This window comes from Rhynchophorus ferrugineus, unplaced genomic scaffold (genome assembly GCF_030347505.1).
Source record: "Rhynchophorus ferrugineus isolate W39M unplaced genomic scaffold, kcgeb_rfMv2 rfM2, whole genome shotgun sequence".
Lineage (NCBI taxonomy): Eukaryota > Metazoa > Arthropoda > Insecta > Coleoptera > Curculionidae > Rhynchophorus > Rhynchophorus ferrugineus.
In genome coordinates, this window is record NW_027472581.1 from 16,320,382 (window position 1) to 16,341,099 (window position 20,718).

The following is a 20,718-nucleotide window of genomic DNA, read 5'->3' on the forward strand; positions in this document are numbered from 1 at the left end:
TACAGACATTTGACAACCGGGCATATTTTGTAAGCTAATTCGGTAACACGTTCGGAAGCATCAGACAGCATTTTGTCCCTTTTTAATTAGAATAAAATTAGAAAAAAATACTGATTTGCAGACCAGACAACCCAGTCGATATCGTTATAATGTGAGTTCACTGTTGTTTTAGACGGGCTATACATAACAAAAACTTCTATAAAACGAATAATTTTCGATCCGTTCAGCGCAACACCTACTCGCCGTTGTTATATTCCTAATTTTCGCCAAATTTTTCAGCTTCATTTTTATACCTCCTAAATAAAAACAACTAAAATATAACGCCCTTTTTTCATGTTCTTGTTTGGCTCCTTCTATCGCGAAGGCTGGGCGAACACAAAAACAAAGGAACCGGAAAAAAACGAAACGAGAGAAAAGTTTAGGGCAAGAATAAAAAGATCTCTGGTCCGAGAAAAAGTAAGTTTTCGGTGTTGAACGGAATGAGTTGTTCTCTAGCTACTTTGTCGAGTTCTTTTAATATGAATTCTAAGCATCATCGGCGTAATTAAAATGCCTTTTATGTCAGGTGCTTTTTAATTCAGACACCCGCCCGGGGTAAATATAAAGGGAATATTTAATAACCCCCCGCGGGTATTAGATTGTTGTTTTAAAAGTATCAATTACTTTTCGAAGAATTTTTCCTTGAATTACGTTTGAAGTTTCTTTTTGTTGATTAATAATTAGAAGGACTGCAAGATAATTTTTAAAGATATGTTTTTGCAAATTCAAGCCTTTATTATATAAGATATGACTTTGTGAATTGTTTGTCTATTGTTACTTTCTATTTTCTTCTTTTTCCTTTTAAAAAAAGTTGTTGGAAATGATGGAAATGATGGATTTTGATTACTATATATAGTATCACTTAGACCCAGTCAATGCTTTTAATGTGAAGAAATGATTAAAAAACATGAAAGTACTTTGTTCCAGTAAACGCCGCGGCCCTTAGTGCTAAATAGGTTTAAAATACTGCATAATATATCATATAATCCACCCAAAATAACAATGTACTCATGCCATCACAATTTCAAAGATCATAACGTCGCAATTTATCGGATATCTTAAAAATATAACAAAATTTCAATATAAATAAAATAATATCATATCATATTTAACGTATGTACTTGTAACTGTAAAAATGTACTTGGATTTGTCGACGAAGTACAAGTAGCGGTCAACAAAATCTACAAATGGACTGGAGACTGGAACATACAGCTTAATACCTCCAAATCTGTCCATGTTAATTTTACGTTGCGGCAAGTTGACAAAAACTTAATTATATCACTTGATGGATAACCGATTTCTTAAGCAGAATCAGCTAAACAGGTCGGAATATATCTCAACGGTATTGAGAATCGTAAAGCCTATAACAATCCAAGACACCCAAAACAAAGTTTTACGATTAATTATCAGTGCTTATCGCTACGTCATCAGTGAAAAGCTGCACCACGACCTCGGAGTCAAATGGAGACACGAAGTGAACAACACACTGGAAATCAGAAGATTTAAGCGAACCAAACCACATCAACTAGTTTAGTGTATAAGTGTATTTTTATTTAGCTTAAGTAGATTAGTTTTATTCTAATTATCCCATACACATTTTACTTGTATATTAATGCAAGTACAACAGAACAGTAGTAATAAATTAATTTTAAATTAATATTGTACTAAGCATATCGTATGTAAGATGTAATTAATAAAAAATTATATATATAACTTATTTTAACATTATAGTACATCTAATATAATTTTAATATATTTATAATCTTATATATAAAAAGGAATCGCAAAATGTGTTGGTAAGCGCATAACTCAACAACGCCTGGACCAATTTGGCCAAATCTTTTTTTAAAATGTTCGTTGAAGTTCAGGGATGGTTTTTACGGCGAGAAAAATTAGAATTATTGCTGGAAAAACCTTAAAAATAGCCCTTTTCTTTTTCCCATACAAATGATTTGTAACTAAAACGTAGTCAATTTGAGCTTTATTGCTATGGTATAAAGTTCATATTAAATTACAAGCACTCACTGTTGTCTAAGCAATGTAGATGTGTTCCTAACGTCAAAGATCATATCTATCAAAACAATGTGCGTGTGTGCGTTGGAGCACAGAATACATAGTTGGAGGAGTTTAATGTCGCGTTCCGAAACTCGCGTTTCTTTTGTATTAGTTTCGGCACGCGAGATAAAATGCATCAGTTTCCACGTCATTACATCAGTCAAACAAAAATCGCGTTACCAACAGTGTTTTATTATTTTTAATATCCAAATTTTAAATAAATAAAACAATTCGTACGGCTTAAAAGGATTTGAGTTCAAGTCATATCAAATTTTAAAAAAAAAGTTGTCTGTTACAGATGGCTTTTGACAGATGACAGATGAATTGTCAACTGATACACGAAACAAATTCGTATATCGTGTTTTGTGCAGAGTGTTTAGTTAGTTAGTGTTTGTTTAGTTCGTGATTAGTGAAAAAATAATTTATATTTGATATGCCTCCTATAAGACGAAGCAATTTAGGTAGAAGAACCAGAAATTCTATAAACCAAGCTAATTACCGATCTAATCGTACTGCACAAGAACGTGACGACGGAAATGAACGTGAAAGAATTCGGATATCACAAACGCGTGAAGCGCGAGCGCGACATTCAACTAATAATCGCGCAAGTTTGAATCGAGCTGCTTTCAGTTACGATGTGTCAATTGACTACAGTAACTACCAATGTGTTGTTATTGGTTCTATGAACTTGGTTTGCTCACACTGTAAGGCATTAAAATACATAAACGAAGCCAATGGATTGTGTTGCGCAAATGGTAAAGTGAAATTGATACCATTGGATCCACCACCAGAACCATTGTACTCATTGGTTTCAGGAATAGGAACAGATTCTATACACTTTTTGACACATATCCAACAATATAACAATTGCTTTCAAATGACTTCATTTGGGGCAACAAATGCAGTTCGGGAAAATTTTATGCCAACTTTCAAGGTATGTATTATAGCAGTTACTCATAATTATTTTAGCGAACAAAATTTTCTGTCACCAAAGTTAAGATGTGTTACTAATCTTCAATTTCTTAATCATTACGAAATATATCACTTAGTCATCATATTATATGGTGATTCAGTTTCAGTGACACTTTTATTATATTTTATATTTGATAGATATTAGTTAAAACTAAATATATACATTTTAAGATCAAATATTATTTAAGTTTGATCACTGACAATCCATTAATTTATACCACACCATGATATTTTTTTTATTTACAGATACAAGGGCAAATATATCACAGAGCAGGTTCACTGTTACCAGTGTCAGATAGCGACAACAAATTCCTGCAAATTTATTTTATGGGCAATTCACCACAAGAAATTGATCTGCGTTGTGCACATAACAATTAAGTAAAGAGGTCTATTGTAGAACAATTACAAACTTTATTTCATCAACACAATCAATTGATTATATTGTTTAAAACTGCCCTGGATCTGATGCCATCCGATAATCACAAAATTGTAATCAGAGCTGATAAAACACCTGCAGGTCAACATACAAGACGTTTTAATGCACCAACTATTGATGAAGTTGCTATCGTTGTAGTTGGAGAAAATTTGGAATCCCGTGATATTGTTTTACATCGTCGGAATGATCAATTACAACGTATAAAGGAAACACACCGCTCATATGATGCACTGCAATATCCCATTATATTTTGGCAAGGTGAAGATGGCTACGATTTATCAATAAAAATGATAAATCCCATTACAGGTAACTAAAATATTAGTTTAGCTATGGCGATAATATCTCAGTCACTATATTATGTATTTGAATGTTATTAAAACAAAATCTGTTTACAGGTTCTGAAACCAACAAAAAAGTCAGTTCAATGAACTATTATTCATACCGCCTAATGATTCGGGAAAATGAAGATAATCACATATTGAAATGTCGGCGATTATATCACAAATATGTTGTTGACATGTATGTTAAAATTGAAACGGAGAGATTAACATTCATCAGGTTGAATCAAACCAAACTCCGATCTGAAGAGTATATTCACCTTCGAGATGCGATTAATACTGATGGAAATGCACAGAATGTCGGTCGGATAACTATTCTTCCAGCAACATACATCGGAAGGCCTCGGCATATGCACGAATATGCTCAAGATGCCATGTCGTATGTTCGTCATTATGGTACAGCAGATTTGTTCATCACATTTACATGCAATCCGCAATGGATAGAAATTAAGCAGGAGTTATTCCCTGGGCAATCACCCATTGATCGTCATGATATTACAGCCAGAGTCTTTATACAAAAGTTGAAATCTTTAATGAATTTCATCGTAAAACATAATGTGTTTGGTGAGACACGCTGCTGGATGTATTCTGTGGAGTGGCAGAAACGAGGATTGCCACATGCACACATTTTGATTTGGTTGGTTGAAAAGATAAGGCCAAATGAAGTTGATGCAGTGATATCAGCTGAAATCCCTAATGTACAAGTAGATCCTGGATTGCATGAGGTAGTTATCAAAAACATGATACATGGTCTCTGTGGAACTCTTAATCAAAATTCACCGTGTATGATGGATGGTAAATGTTCAAAACGATATCCACGGACATTAATATCGGAAACAATTACTGGTAATGACGGTTATCCATTGTATCGTCGCAGATCGACAGCAGACAATGGAAAATCAACAATTGTCAAATTAAATCAACAAGATATTGAAATAGATAATCGTTGGATTGTTCCATATTCACCCATTTTATCAAAGACATTCAAAGCACATATCAACATTGAATCTTGCCATTCAGTGAAATCGATTAAATACATTTGCAAATATGTAACCAAAGGGAGTGATATGGCTGTGATTGGAATTGGTGCAGAGAATTCTAATGATGAAGTTACCCAATACCAAATGGGCCGCTATGTCAGTAGCAATGAAGCAGTTTGGTGAATATTTTCTTTTCCTATTCATGAGAGACACCCTTCTGTTGTTCACTTAGCTGTGCATTTAGAAAATGGACAAAGAGTGTATTTTACAGCACAGAACGTAGTACAAAGAGCTGCTCAGCCACCATCTACTACATTAACCAGTTTTTTTTGAGACATGCCAAAACGATGATTTCGCACAAACATTGCTATATTCTGAAATGCCAAAATATTATACCGGGAATCAATCCTCAAGGAGATTTATACGACGGAAACAAGGAAAGCCAGTTCCAGATATACAGATGTATATTCCACCGATGCGATTGGCCGGATTTATTCAGTACATCCAAGCAATGATGAATGTTTTTATTTACGACTGCTATTAGTCAATGTACGTGGCCCAACATCATTCCAACAGTTACGAACTGTTGATGGTGAATTGTGTGGATCCTACAGAGAAGCCTGTCAACGTTTGCAATTGCTTGAAAATGACGCTCATTGGGTTCAAACTCTCAGTGATGCTGTAATATCATCACACGCTCATGAAATACGAACATTGTTTTCTATAATCATATCTACATGCTTCCCATCAAACCCAATTGATTTGTGGATGTAGTACAAAGATTATATGTGTGATGATATTTTGTATCAAATACGGAATAGAATGGGAAATCCAAATATACAAATCAGTGAAGAAATTTGCAATGAAGCATTGATTTCAATTGAGGACATGTGCTTGATAATGTCAAACAAACTATTAATTCAATTAGGCCTGACCGCGCCCAATCGTCCAATGCATGACGCTTTTAACCAAGAGTTGCATCGAGAAAGACTGTATGATCTCAACGCTTTGAAAGAATTAATTCAAACAAATCTTCCACTGTTAAATGAACAACAGAAGTATGTATTTGAAACTCTTATGAAAGTAACAAATGATGAAACTGGAGGGATTTACTTCTTAGATGCACCTGGTGGTACCGGAAAAACTTTTTTGATTTCATTAATATTAGCAACAATTCGCTCACAAAATAAAATTGGCCTTGCACTCGGTTCGTCGGGAATCGCAACAACTTTGCTTGAAGGTGGTCGAACAGCCCATTCAGCACTAAAATTGCCATTAAATATGCAAAGCAATGAAACTCCAACTTGCAACGTTTCGAAGAACTCTGTAATGACAAAGGTTTTGCAGCAATGTAAATTGATTGTTTGGGATGAATGCACGATGGCACATAAAAAATCTTTGGAGGCTTTAGACAGAACCTTAAAAGATCTACGTAGCAATAATAACCGATTTGGTGGTGCAATGATTTTATTAGCAGGAGATTTTCGTCAAACATTGCCAGTGATTCCACAATCAACGCCAGCTGATGAACTCAATGCATATCTAAAGTCCTCCAATTTGTGGAAACATGTCAAAGTACTTCATTTAAGCAAGAATATGCGTGTCGAGTTGCAAAATGACCAATCTGGAAACATATTCTCTAAACAACTCATTGACATTGGTAATGGCAAATTTCCTATAGACATGTTGACTGGCTGCATTAACTTTCCTTAAAGTTTTCGATGAAAAGATGAACTTATTCAGAAGGTGTTTCCAGATGTTTCTCAAAATTACAGAAACCATGATTGGTTGAGCGAACGAGCTATACTGGCTGCAAAAAACATAGATGTAAATGAATTAAATTTCAAAATTCAAGAACAAATTACAGGCGAATTGAGGATATATAAATCAGTTGATTCGGCTACTAATCAAGATGATGTAGTCAACTATCCACCGGAATTTTTAAACTCGCTGGATTTGCCAGGATTGCCACCTCACAATCTTCAATTAAAGGTTGGATCGGTGGTTATAATGTTGCGAAATATCAACCAACCGCGTCTTTGCAACGGTACACGGTTAGCGATAAAAAAATTACTAAACAATGTGATAGAAGCAACTATACTCAAAGGAAAGTATAAAGGAGAAGATGTTCTCATACCGCGCATCCCAATGATTCCGACTGATGTGCCATTTGAGTTTAAACGACTACAGTTTCCAGTGCGGCTTGCTTTTGCTATGACTATAAACAAGTCCCAGGGACAATCATTAAGTGTTTGTGGTATTAATCTAGAAAACCCATGTTTCTCACATGGTCAATTGTATGTTGCCTGTTCCCGTGTTGGAAAACCATCAGATTTGTTTATCTATGCGCCAGGTAATCAAACAAAAAACATCGTATACCACAAAGCACTACAATGATAATAATAATAATAATTATGATTCACATGATTAACAATAAAGCGATTACTTACTTTTCAATCCTTATATATGTTTTATTTAATTATTTTTTATTCACAACGCCCTATCACCAGGGTGATGGTTCTGTTCAGGAGAATTTTTTAAAATACGTAGGCACAAAAACTGCCACATTACAAATCTTTTTGACAGGACGAAGTCTGTCGGGTCAGCTAGTATTTTAATAAAAATATTGGTATTTGTCGACATTTTGCTATATGTCAATATCAGTAAACTTTAATATAATCACTGTCGTTTTTGCTATCAGATTAACTGTTTAATTTAATTACTTGCAATTCTATCATTTGTTGATGTACTCTTCTATTTGACCCACGAACTTCATACAAATTGAAGGTGTTAATAATTTTTGTCACTTTGGCAGTGACAAGCAGGAAGGCATAATATTCAGCGACCAAATTTTTCTGCCATCCATTCTGCAGCATATCTTTTTATCTTTTTTCAGGCTTATTTCTAGAAATTGAACTCAGACAATTCATTTATGTTTCCCGAATAACAATTTGAAATAGGTCTGTATCAAAGAGCTCCATATTCCTGAGTTTTGTAAAAATATTTCCCTGACTGATAGGGCCTGTGAAATAATTGCATTAAATTTTGATTATATGGATCACATAATATTGAAAAACTACAGTTTATTTCATTTAGACAATTTCTGTTTGGTTATATTATATTACATTGCTATTCCCTTTTTAAAAATTTTGGTCGCATTACACATTTTCATTCACTGCAGCTGCAGTACACAAAAAATATTTCCAATAAAACCCCAACAATTTAATATTAATAGTATCAATACTTAGAGGCAAGCGAGTATTATCCTATGATTTTGTTCCTGTTCGAGGTAATATATTATGGTGGGTACAGACCTGAGCATTCGTGGCGAATTTCGTGAGAAAATAGAAAATGCGCATGAGTAGAACTGAATTCGGCGAACATTCGTGCCGAACAGGTTACAAAATTGATTCAAAGACGTAGTGCGCATGCGCTTTGTTTAGTTCCAGTGTTCGCTCTAACGACTTTCAGCGCTTGACGACGAACAGAACATAGTCATAGGTGCCGCGGATCGGGCCAACAAATTTGAGTGAACATGGGAAAAATTGGCGGGATTATGAATGACATGTTTTGTTTTCGAGAAAATAACCCTGTTTTCCTCGTAATTTAATTATCATTATAAAGATATGACAGACAAAGATGTGTTTAATGTCTATTAATGATTAATAATGATACATATAATTATATAAAAACCTCATAGAGGAACACGAAAAATTAAAATATCTATATTTTGCTTGCAGGAACCTCGTTATAATATCTAAAATAATAACTTTTATTTCTATTTTACAAATGGCAATTAAAAAAAAATATGTCAAAATTATGAGTTGTTTTTCTCATCTTTCATTGAAGGGAATTACATTTATTGATACTTTCCCTAATACAAAATTTGTTAAATAATATGGAAAAAGTATTTCACAACTGGTGAGAGAAAAGATGTTTACTAATAATTTCATCTAAAATAATTATTAACAACATCAAAATATTAAGTTTTCCATTGGTTGTTGGAATATTATTTTACGATATATTATTGTTCGAAGTATATATGATAGTTGTGCGACAATAGTTGTCAACATTTTGTATAACATGTAAAAGTAAACACCCATTAATCGCAATATACTCAACAATCGCTTTTAACATCTTTCCAAAAAGACTACCATATCTTCGACCTAGAATATAAAGTAAAGTTCATTAAACATAGTAATTTTATTTTAAAAAAAAGTCACTTACCTATGTCATTCTTTAGACAGCAGATATATCACTGCGGTTTCAAGGTGTTACTCCTTAATTATTTCTGAGATAAGTCTCAATGTGCTTGTCAGCTTTTATTTTTTCACACTGCTTAGCCGTTGTGTCTGAAATAATCTAAATACAGTTTACAATACAGTACAAATATTTCACCTTCAAAATAGTAATACAAATTCTAACGAATATATTTGTGTACGAAATACACCTTGTAGTAAATACAAATTCATTCTTATTTATATAATTCTTGTCCCTATCATTAACGGATGAATTGCCTGATGACTACATTTATACATTTTGTGCCACCAAATAAAGGTAATATTCTGAATTTAAGGTTTTTTTATGTCTGCCTCCTAGTGAAATTTGCACACATACATTATTTTCTCTTGGGACTGAATATATCTTCTCGTGATTTTGGATTGTTTTGTAATCGTTACAGAATTGTAAATGTTTTAAATCTCTTCAAGAATCTATAAATAGAATACTAAAGTCGTCGAAATATAATAGTTTTATGGCATATTCTTACTATAATCTTTAAACCAATTGAATTTCAATATCAGTCGCATTTTTTTTATGTATTATTTTAGCAGTAAACATTGCTTTTTAAGAAAATTTTAAAGGTTAATAAAAATTATATTTGATTTATTTTGAAAAATATCGAAAAATGTCGGCTAAAAAAATATCGACCAAAAATATTGATATTTTTTTCGGGATATATCGATATATTGATATATCGATATTTTTTCTGCATCCCTATGAAATATTAGATTTATTTTGTTAAACTTTTCAAAATACAGCGCATTGTCTTCCAAGGTTCTCTTCGTTATTGTATAATTTTGTAATTGTTATACATCTAGTAATAAAAAAAGTTTTACGGAAAAATTAACCTGTTGATTACCTTCTCGTGCCGTCACAAAGCGAAAACTTCCGAAACGAACCGAACAAACAAAATCCGAGCCCGATACGCGAGAGATGAAAGTGCCGCCGGTAGACAATTCAACTTTGTTCGCATCGGTTGTCGAACGACCGATGTACCGGACGGCCATCCCCATCCTTCTGGCGGCGGTATTTTAAATTTATATTCTAATTTTGAACTTCGCAGTCGTCGTTTTAATACGGTCGCAGGGCGAGTTGTCGCGCTGCCTTTCCTCGGGTCACGACGTCGACGAATTAAAAGTTGGTAACTGTGTAAAATATGGACTTTTGCCGCACGGTCCCTTTTTAATAATGATACACTGTCGGAAAGTTTCTTCATTTCCTCCCCCGGAGATTTTTTTCCGCTGACTGGAGAGATTTTTCCGGCTTACGACGGTAAAAAAAAGTTCGAGTTAGAGACTAATACCCGTACTTTCGGTTTTGTTAGTGCAGAAAGCCACATCGTTCACCTATATAAATACCCGGGCCGAGTTTTGGGGTAAATTTATTTCTTCTGTCATCGTTCTCACTCGACTATAAATGATGTTAATATTATATAGCAATTTTACATGTTTTTCTCAGTAGTTTCATTTTTTTTGTTTTTATATTTTGGTTTATTTTTAAGTACATTTCTTAGATATTGATAACATTCCCATAGAGAATTATATTACTCAAATATTTAACTTAAATTAAATTTAAATACCGAAAAAATGTTTTGCGTGATCACACCAATGTCTTTTTTACCAGGTTGACCTGCTAGAACCAAATGGTCTTTTGATGGGTTCAGGATAGAAAGGTCTTGCGGGCGACAGAGTTCCTGAGATACGACTGGGATTGTCGAATCTGGTTTAACTACCAGGGTTTGTGGATGGGTAGGCATTTGATCAAATTATTTTCGTGTTCTAAAGAGTCAAGGGGGAACCTTACACTGAGAATGTTCGTGAAGCTTTTCGCGAACAGGATGCCTGAGTCTAGGCGTGTGTTCGCGTGCCTTATCAACCATGAGGCATTGAGTAACGGGCGCTGTTTTTTTGGACTGGAACGCTTGGAGTAATGTCATATGTTCTCATGCAGATCCGTATTCTGGGGGATTGGGAGTTTACATTCTCTGCATCGGAGTGGAAATAGTAGGCTGTGCACGCCATTGCCTTTGCAAATAGCGTGCTGTATTTGAGCTGACCATTAGAAGCCGCAGTCAAACTGAAGACCGAAATATAATACCTTCTGGAGCCAGGGGTTAGAGACATTTTCGATCTGCAACCGCCAGAATTTGTACCAAGCAATTGCTTGGTTGAGTTGGCCATGAAGTCACATCAATACAGGCACTTAAACGCTTGTGTGCCTGATATTAAAGTCATAGAGTAACAGAGTGATAACTCAAGAGGTCTCTGGAGGAAAATGTCGCTACCTCCAATATATTCTAGATGGGGTTATAATTGCCGATTCCAGTAAATTTATTGGTCAATTTAAACCTCTGTTATAGGCACCTGTAAATAAACATTTTGCTGTGAATACATTTGATTGATTCCTTGTTATAATTTGTCATTTGTATGCGGCACGTGATATACCTGACATCAAATTTCATTGACCCATGAAATTGAAATTTTTGAAACAATTTAGTTTCTGAAAAAATTTAATTAAATAAAATTCAATAAACTACTTTTCTGCATTTCACATTTCATTGGAGTCTTTAATTTAATAGGAGTTATTAAAGTTTTATATCTGTGTTTTATTATATTGAAAACAAATTCCTCATTCCCCCTTCTTATAATTCTAATTACTTCTTTAATCCAAAGTATATTATATACTTATCGTTCATATTTTAATATAATACTTGTAACATTTTATCATGAAATCTATTACGTATTCTGTAACGTATAGGCTTAAAATGTATATTTTTGAAAAATGTGCGTAAAATTGCTGTGACATAATAGACTCTATAAATAAAATAAAGTAAATAGCTTAGAAATCTACGCAAAATATAATAAAAACATCTTAGCAGAGTTCTAAGTATGGAAAGAGATATTTGCCTTGCCTTTATAAACATTATCTCACCTTGGTTTACGGAACTCCTTCTTACGGTGGAACAATAAGCCAGAATAACAGAGCTATAACAGATTATAAATAAAAATTTTACTAAACTTATTTTTCTTATAAAATTGCTAAGGCATGTATATTTTTGAAACTATGATATCTAATAGATCCAAAACAAAAACCCAAACTATCTTGATTAACGAGCCATATGCCATAACATATTAATTTGGATACTTAGCAAAAATATATTTCTTTAAATAAATGAACTTAAAAATTCATGCTATTTGAAGAAGCATATTTTAAAATGATTTGCAATTTGATACTATTAAAATATTGATTGAGCTTGCTATACAAATCTTCTTGTAGAGTAGTTACATAAACCGTCATATTTTCGACATTATTCGATTTGAACACATTCAGGGCTTATACTGTGACCAATATTTGTATAAGTGAAAAATAGGTTAACTCTCTAAAAAGTGTAGATTTTAAATATATTTAAATTTAAATTTTTTTAACATCTATGTGACATACAAATGCAAAGAAAATTGTAATTTTGATTTTTTTGGTGGCATTTAAGTTATATATTATTTATTTAAATGCTAAATCAAAATATGAATGCCTCAAAATTAATTTGCGAAGGATTATGCACTAACGCAGCAATGGTTTTTAGAAGTAAATACCTATAGACTTCAGGAAACCTCTTATGGTCTCCTACATAAAGTTTTTGAACAGATAGGTTTATTATTTGTATTTCAGAACGACTATGTGGTTATGGATCTAAACGTGGAATAATATTTGTTGAACCAAGATGCAATTACTGATTGTAATTTAAATAAGTAAGTAAGTGTTTCATTAAAATCTACATCGATAATTGAATTGAAATACATAATAATTGTATATTCACAGATAATTTCCCTATTTCCCTAAGGAACATATAGCTACGAGTTAAATATTGGAATCAGCAGTTGCTTATCCCACATTAGAATCGTCTGCTGTCGTTGTATTTCTTGTCAGTTGGCATTTTTTATCTACAAATCCGTAAACCCGTTCATATGGCCGACCAACAGTGCTTGTCTCAATATTCATCAATATCGATTTTGAGTGAATAAAAACTGATAATGTAAGATCGCCTTTATATATGTGACTTTTACACTTTAAAAACATTTACACAGTTTGTGTAATGTATGCCTGGACTTTATCATGTTGCTCAATTATTTTCCAGTTCTACTCCCATTTGATGGTAATTTTTAACTATTTGTAATAGATAATCGTGATGATTTCATTCGCTGGATCTTCCAGTTTCTTATAACCAACCTTTTATTACTTACCGGGGATTTCATCACTTAACGTTGACCGTTAAAACAAGAGTGATTTCAACAAATCAGAATATACCTACAAAACCTACTTACCGTATCATATTTCATAAAGGACTTTTCAAGCTACTTATGGTTTCCAAAGAAAGACTGATGCTGCACGAAAGGTGATGATGTCAGATTGTCATATAATGTTGAAGCAACCTTAAACTTCAACTGCTATTTATCAAAAAGTTTATGATCATTTACTGTCTTACTGAAATATTATAGTCCAAATTTCAAGTCACCCTTGCATCATTTTATAGCAGCTGAAAATTTCATAAATCATTAGGCAACTATTGAAACTACTTATCAAACATAAAGAAAGTTTTCAAGATTCCATCACCATGCTAAACAGACTTTAATATACAAGCGAAATTGACTAATGAATAAATGGAAAAGCACTAACGCTTGAATCAAGTGTGCACAAATACAGTCAATATAGTTTTTTGTTTATTTTGGAATTATTTTGTATTTGATCAAATAGAAATAAGGCTAGATTATTTGTTCGTTATCATAGAGCGAAATATTCTCAATGAGTACTTTACATTATAACAATATTATGTATCTCGTCTGTGGGAGGATTCTTTCATAGGAAGATCAATATAGCTAACAAGGTAACCGGTTATTAAAGAAAGCTTCTTTAGAAAGGTTTGTGAAGGCGGTCTATCCCTGGTGACTTCATTTTCACTTATGAAAATCGGTTGTGGTTTAGCAGAATCAAGTCTAATTCGAAAATTTTAACTTACTAAGATTTTATTATAGAGATATAAGTATTTTACTCAACATTACATGATTATTTTATGTGAAGATGGTTATATGATGAGGTTTGTGGTAATTAATGTGTTCATTCATTCGTCTGAGGAGACTATACATTTGACAATTTGATTTTTTCTTGTTCTCAGATATGTCAAGGTCACTTTGTATTGAAATAATGGTTAGCGTGGTACGAGTCACAAATGTTTATGGCTTATAGAGTCAATTACAATACTGAAAATGAACTTTCGATCATATAGTAGTTTCAAGGTTTAATTTAACATGTGGATTTAACTCCAATAATTTAATTCTACCAATGTTCAATTTTATTATTACTATTTATTTAATTTGAACTATCAACCAAGCACTATTGAAAAACCAGATAAAAATTTATCGTTAGAAGCCAATCAGCAGCTATATAAATTATTACTAAAGTTGTAACAATAAGTAACAATTATTTTAAATTATTTTCTTTGTTGCCAGCCATCAAAAAGAAACCAACAGTTACAACAGCCTACCCCATGTACAGTAATGATGAGTTATTTCGGTAACTTTTTATTGCATCTGAGAAATATTTATGTGTTCCCCAGCAGTGATAAATATTTCAGGATTTATTAACGTTTTTATACAAAGTATATATCATCTCTAGTTAGCGGAGAAATAACCCCTTGTGGTGCAGAAAACAAAGGAACTTTCCGACATTGTATCATTATCAAAATGGAGCCATTGCAAGCGTCCGTATTTTATACAGTTACCAACGTTTTAAATCATTGACGTTGCTACGAGAAAAGCCGGCAACGGCGCGGAATGATCTTTGAGACTTTAATTAAGTTACCCTTATACATTCTGCTATATATACCGCATATATGGATTCAAAAATGGAAAGTTTATAAATTCGCAAGATAGAATATAATAACTAATATCGAAGGATTTTTTCTAAGTATTCAAATTTTTTTATGAAATATATTATGGTTTTTCTATGATATTTCTATTTACTGCTATCCAAAATAACTAGTCGTAATGTTGCCTCATCAAATTTGACATATAATATGAATTAAATAAAATAATTAAAAAAAAATAATGTTGAAGTACTTCTAATGCATATATTATCGAAAGATTTAAACTACAATTAATTATACAGCCTCTAGATAAATTATCGTTGGTAAAAAGGAGACTAAAATATATGTGATTAAAAATTATACAGCCAAGACAGTTTATAGGTTACTTTTTTGTATTTATATTAAACTCTTTTCCAAACCACGTATGAAGTAGAGTTCTAGCCGCGAGTTTTTTATCTAGTTGTATCTAGTAGAGGCCTTAACCACCTAATTAACAACCCTATAGGTTATGTATTTAAGTTTATTAGAAAGCATGTTTACCTTTTTACGTTATATTTTTGTTTAGTTTCATTTTGGTATGATTACATTTCTCCTGGTTTTCTTCTATTACTACCTGTGTACATTTTTCTTGTCACATTTTACCGATTCCCTCTATGTCTTCTGATTGGATTATTACATTTTATTGCCCCTTATGCTTTTGTAACATCATATGTAAAAAAATAGTATCCATTCTATACTCATCTTACCTAACCTACTTCAACGTCAAATGCTCATATCAATATCGAAATGCTCGAAATCAATATATTGAGCAATTACACACATATCTATGCAACACAAGTATTACACATAATATGATTTTCTAGGATTATCCCATATTAACTACCTCTTTATTTGTTGTCGTTCTTACCACTCTATTTTGATAATTGTCATCATAGAACCATCAGCCCACACATTATAGATTGAACTGATTAGAGACACAATTTGTATTTAACTCTGACTATTTATTGGCTTGAGCATTTGCAATTAGAGTAACATAAAATATAAACTACTTTATTTACTACAGGGGGATATTAAAATATACTTTATATGTATTTATAAATTTTTAATTGGATACTATACATATTATATATAGTATTTTCCATTATACGAAGCCATGCAAAATTTTCCATGTTTGTCGCTTGCAATCCTCTTTATTTTTTTGACCAACTAGAACAAGTAAGACTTAGTTATCATTTGATCATTTTAAATATCTTCATAATAATATACTTCAAATAAAACTTGCTTTGAAAAAGGTATGAGGTATGCACTTTTTTGTAATGCTTTTTGAAGATTCTAATTTGGGCTGAACAACTGCTGAAATTTAATTTGTAGTCATGTATTCCTTTTCAATTGATTAAGGGATATGATATATGAATATACCGATATTATGTATTTTAATTAAATTATCGGTGTACATTTTAATGAAAGATTTACTATTATATCCGGTGAGTAACTGGGTGGGTCAGGACTTCCTATTCCAGATGCAAAATTGTGTCTTTCACAACTCTTGCAAAGTGTAGACGGGTTTTGTCACTGTGTCTGTGAATTGCTACTCATAATCTCCTTTGCAACAATACGTCATCCAGTGGTTTCAATTGACGTCAGTACGTATCTGCAGTAATAGTTTCATTTAGGTTTCACTATTTGCAATACACTATGCTAGATCGTCAAAGGTCAGCAAAATATACTCAGAAATAATTTTATTATAACTGTAAGCAAATTAATTTGGTCAACAACCATATTCCCCTGGACATCCCACAGGTCGTTTCTACAAAAGGTGTAATATTATGCGACAGGTTCAGGAATGCTTATATTGAACAATGAATGAAGTGACCAGTGCCATATTTCTCCTATCGTCATCCAAAAGCTTGATGGATGTCTTCATAAAAGTCTGGTATGAATTCGTTTACCTTTTATTCAACAGACATGTTCAAAACATTGCAATTTGTGTCTCTAAATTAGCTCTGATTCTCGCATCTTAAACGAATGACTTCATCTCTAATGTTATCGGAGAGACACATGTAACAAGTCAATTGAAAAGTCCCCGGCCCCATATAGTAACACATTTTTTTACAGACGCCATAAACTTTCTAGCCGACTGTTGCGTTTTCGCACGTTTTGGAGCGGGTTCATCATGTGCAGTCCACTCTGATATGTGCAGTCCACTCTGATGACTGTCGATTGGACTTCGGAGTGAAATGATGGAGCCATGTTTTATCCATTGTCACATATCGACACAAAAACACGGGTTTATTACTATTCATCATCTTCAAACACTGCTCCGAATCATCAACTCGTCATTGTTTTTGATCAAAAGTGGGCTAGCGCTACACCCACTTCAAACAGAGCTTTCTCATACCCAAATATTCGTGAATGATATGATGTACACGTTCAGTTAGTATCTTTTGAATGTCTACTATTTCATTCAGTTTCAATTTACGGACATTTAAAATCATTTTGTGGATTTTTAAGATGTTTTCGTCGGTAATAACCTCTTTTGGGGGTCCACTGCGTTCAACGTCTTCGGTGCTTATTTCACCACGTCTAAATTTAGTTATAATCTCGTCTAATCGTCTAATTTTATTTAATTAAATACCAATCCTTGATGGTTGATTTTCCTGGGGCAGTGTCCAGAAACTCGGCATCAAGCCAAGCTTTTGCTTCAATTGTATTTTTCCCTTCAAAAATCAATATTTTATCAACACGCAAAATTCCTTTTTATATATTTTTTTCACAATAAAAAAAGTTGCTTCACTCAAAATGCTATAATGCACAAACTAATGATACGACAGCTGTCAAATTTTACACGCATCTTCTGAGGGTTAGGGCTAACTAAGACACATATGGGTTTAATTCTGGTAGCGCCATCTATGTATCAGGCCGGGGACTTTTCATTTGACCTGTTAGAATTTGCATTAAGCATCGTATTTGAAACAACTCAAGTTCACATGTGGTCAATCTGTAAAATAATCTAAGTTGGGCAGTTATGTAGAAGAATTAAATATGCGTCTTAAAGAGACGAATATTAACATCATCTTATAGAATTGGATAATTCAGATTATTATTTACAACTGTATCCCGTTGAAATTTACAGTAGTAGGCAATCCATCAATTGTCAGGACTTTCTCTGCTTCACTAATTCTCAAGCCATACAGCTAGTTAATTTTTTTTAAATTAACAATAAACTAAATGTTGTTTTGTTTCAGTCCCATTAATTTGATAAGTTATATATGTTGTAGGTTTGTCAGATTTAAACATGTAAAATAATATAACAGCTCCATATTTCGAAACCGCAGTGAAGGACTTTTCCAAAAAGGAATAGTTTTGTTTCGACAAATACTTTTTAATTAGTATTTTAAAAGGAAATTTTGTTTTAAATGAAAATAATGTTCTAAATAACTGCTAAGAGAATTACAGCGACAAACCAGCAATGAGAACACAGGGAAAAAATAGGAGTATAAGCGTTTAGAGAGAATTTGGTTTTGACTTTCTTGTTGGCGAACGAATTCGACAGCCGAAGCAGAACCGGGAAGCCAATTAAAAATCGCCCATTCTACGGTCCCGTCAATCGTCACGAGGCAGTCCGCAGGACGAGAGGAGCGGGAGAGAGAGCGAAGTTTCGTGGCCCGCCGCCTAATTGGATTAGGCTGGACTGATTTTCGTTTTTTCGTCTGCACTGGATGGGGGAGACTGACGGTAGATTTTCGTTAAATCTGTCGAGTCACTTGCTCCAAATTATCTGATATTTTCTATGTTTTAGTTAGGTTTCCACATGATAGATAATCATGCAGTTACTTACATGTACTCTGATCATTTTATCGTTTTATAAAGACGTTTATTGAGAAACTAGATGTTCCGATGAACTTCGGATCGCCTACATCTATCTTGCAAATTTTATATAACATACAGCTCTTCAACTTGTAAGAATTGATGATTTTCATCTGGTAGTGGTAACAGCACTCCTACTAGTGGTAAATTTGTCTTTGTATCTGCAATTGTTTAAGGCTTTTTTACTTTATTTCTGCCGTAAATTTAAATGTTCCAAAATACCAAGTGGTATAATAAACTTTTATTATATATGTTCGACGTATTTTTCTTCCCGATTGTAAAGGAAAAATCTGACAAAGTAAAAATACCTAATTTACACTAAAACTTATTAATTAAATATAGACGGGTATACGCGATTAGGCACGAAAACCTTCACAGTGTCAAAGTAGCATCAACTGAGCGCTCCTTTGGCCAATTATTTATATATTCCAGCATTTTATACAGAGTCGCTTTATGGGGGATTTGAAGTTTACTCTTTGTATAGAGGAGTGGATATAGAAAATTATATATGCCATTGCTTTTGCAGATAGCGTGTTGGATTTGGGTTGACCATCGGAACCTGCGGGCGAATTAAAGACCGAGGTATAATACTTTCTGGAGACGGGGGTGGCGACTTTGTAGATTTGAAGGCACAGAACTCTTGCCAACGATGGAACAGAATAGCCTAATCTAATAATGATGGAACCGAATACCAACGAATTCCAAGTTCATCAAAACGAATAGATTTATGTCATATAAAATATATTTTATATGGTTAATAATTATATTATACACGTCCATAAGAATTTTACGAATAATTTTAATTTTTACAATATATATTTATACAATCAAAAACCCGATGAAATAATACTGAAAGCCTATTAGAACGTCTCCTAGCGTGTCCAAATATAAATTTAAAATATTCAGGAGCCCAAATAAAGACACTCACACATACAAAATTTAAGAAAAGTTCTTCATTCCAGATGTTTAGAATAGTTCAGTGACATCAGTTTAAGTTTAGTGACAATGTTGTGATATGTTCTTATAATTGAAAAATATATAATACAAATTTTTTAAAAAATATCCTGAAGCCCTATCGTAGCGCTACCGATTCACAATTCACATACAAAATTCATCAAAAGCGGTTTAGTCCAGTGAAATACATTTCAAGAGAAAACGAAATCCAGCGATTATGGCGAATGTTGCAATGAATTGTATATTAATTTCGTGATACCATTATTCTCTATACCAGATTTATTCTCATGATTTTTGAAATATAGCTAGTTGAAATTGTTACAATAAGAAATTGAGTATATTGCTTCAAATTAACCTACACCAACATTTCTTTTCCATATCCTCTTGACTGATTGTTTATAAAAACGAAACTCTACACAAAGTCCTATTTGTGATTTTCAAGAGAAATATGTATTTGTCTGCTTCGTAAAATTCAAAAGTCAATCAAAATATTACTCTCACGTAAATACATGTTGATAAGTGAAATATTGTGGTAAAATCGTATGTTTTTGGCTCTCATTCCTTTAAAATCGAAAATTTCAACAACTTTATGGATATACAGTGTCAACAACTTTATGGATATACAGTGTACTTGATGAAGTATATATGTAGATAGTTATTTTAGATTTAAGAGCTACTGATCGTAAGATAAACATTAGATCAAATATCACTACATAGTATAAAACAAAGTCGCCTTTTCTGTCCCTATATCCCTATGTGCGCTTAGATCTTTAAAACTACGCAACGGATTTTGATGCGGTTTTTTTCAATAGATAGAGTGATTCAAGAGGAAGGTTTATATGTATAATACATGCATAATATACTAAGGCAACATTGCTAATTTTAGAGGTTTCTAACGTGATGTCGTAAATTAACTTATTTTTTAGGCTTATTTAGCAA

The 20,718-nt window shown here is 32.8% G+C and overlaps 2 protein-coding genes across 2 annotated transcripts in view; both read left to right on the forward strand.

The window, feature by feature from the left end:
• LOC143189965 (C3 and PZP-like alpha-2-macroglobulin domain-containing protein 8) overlaps positions 1-20,718 on the forward strand; it is a 468,650-nt gene that overhangs the window by 111,174 nt on the left and 336,758 nt on the right. The gene's annotated exons all lie outside the window — the stretch shown is intronic.
• On the forward strand, positions 334-4,291 carry LOC143191955 (uncharacterized). Its single transcript, XM_076397397.1, has 5 exons — positions 334-456; positions 1,349-1,513; positions 3,451-3,808; positions 3,898-4,219; positions 4,285-4,291. Exons 1-5 carry the CDS (start codon positions 334-336, stop codon positions 4,289-4,291), a joined length of 975 nt encoding a protein of 324 aa, XP_076253512.1.

Bases quoted from the DNA above. Each gene is read 5' to 3' on its own strand.
- LOC143191955 (XM_076397397.1), top strand. From the start codon at position 334: ATGTTCTTGTTTGGCTCCTTCTATCGCGAAGGCTGGGCGAACACAAAA. The intron at 457-1,348 runs GTAAGTTTTCGG...TTTCTTAAGCAG, and splicing joins GATCTCTGGTCCGAGAAAAA to AATCAGCTAAACAGGTCGGA. The intron at 1,514-3,450 runs GTGAACAACACA...AATTAAGTAAAG, and splicing joins GAGTCAAATGGAGACACGAA to AGGTCTATTGTAGAACAATT.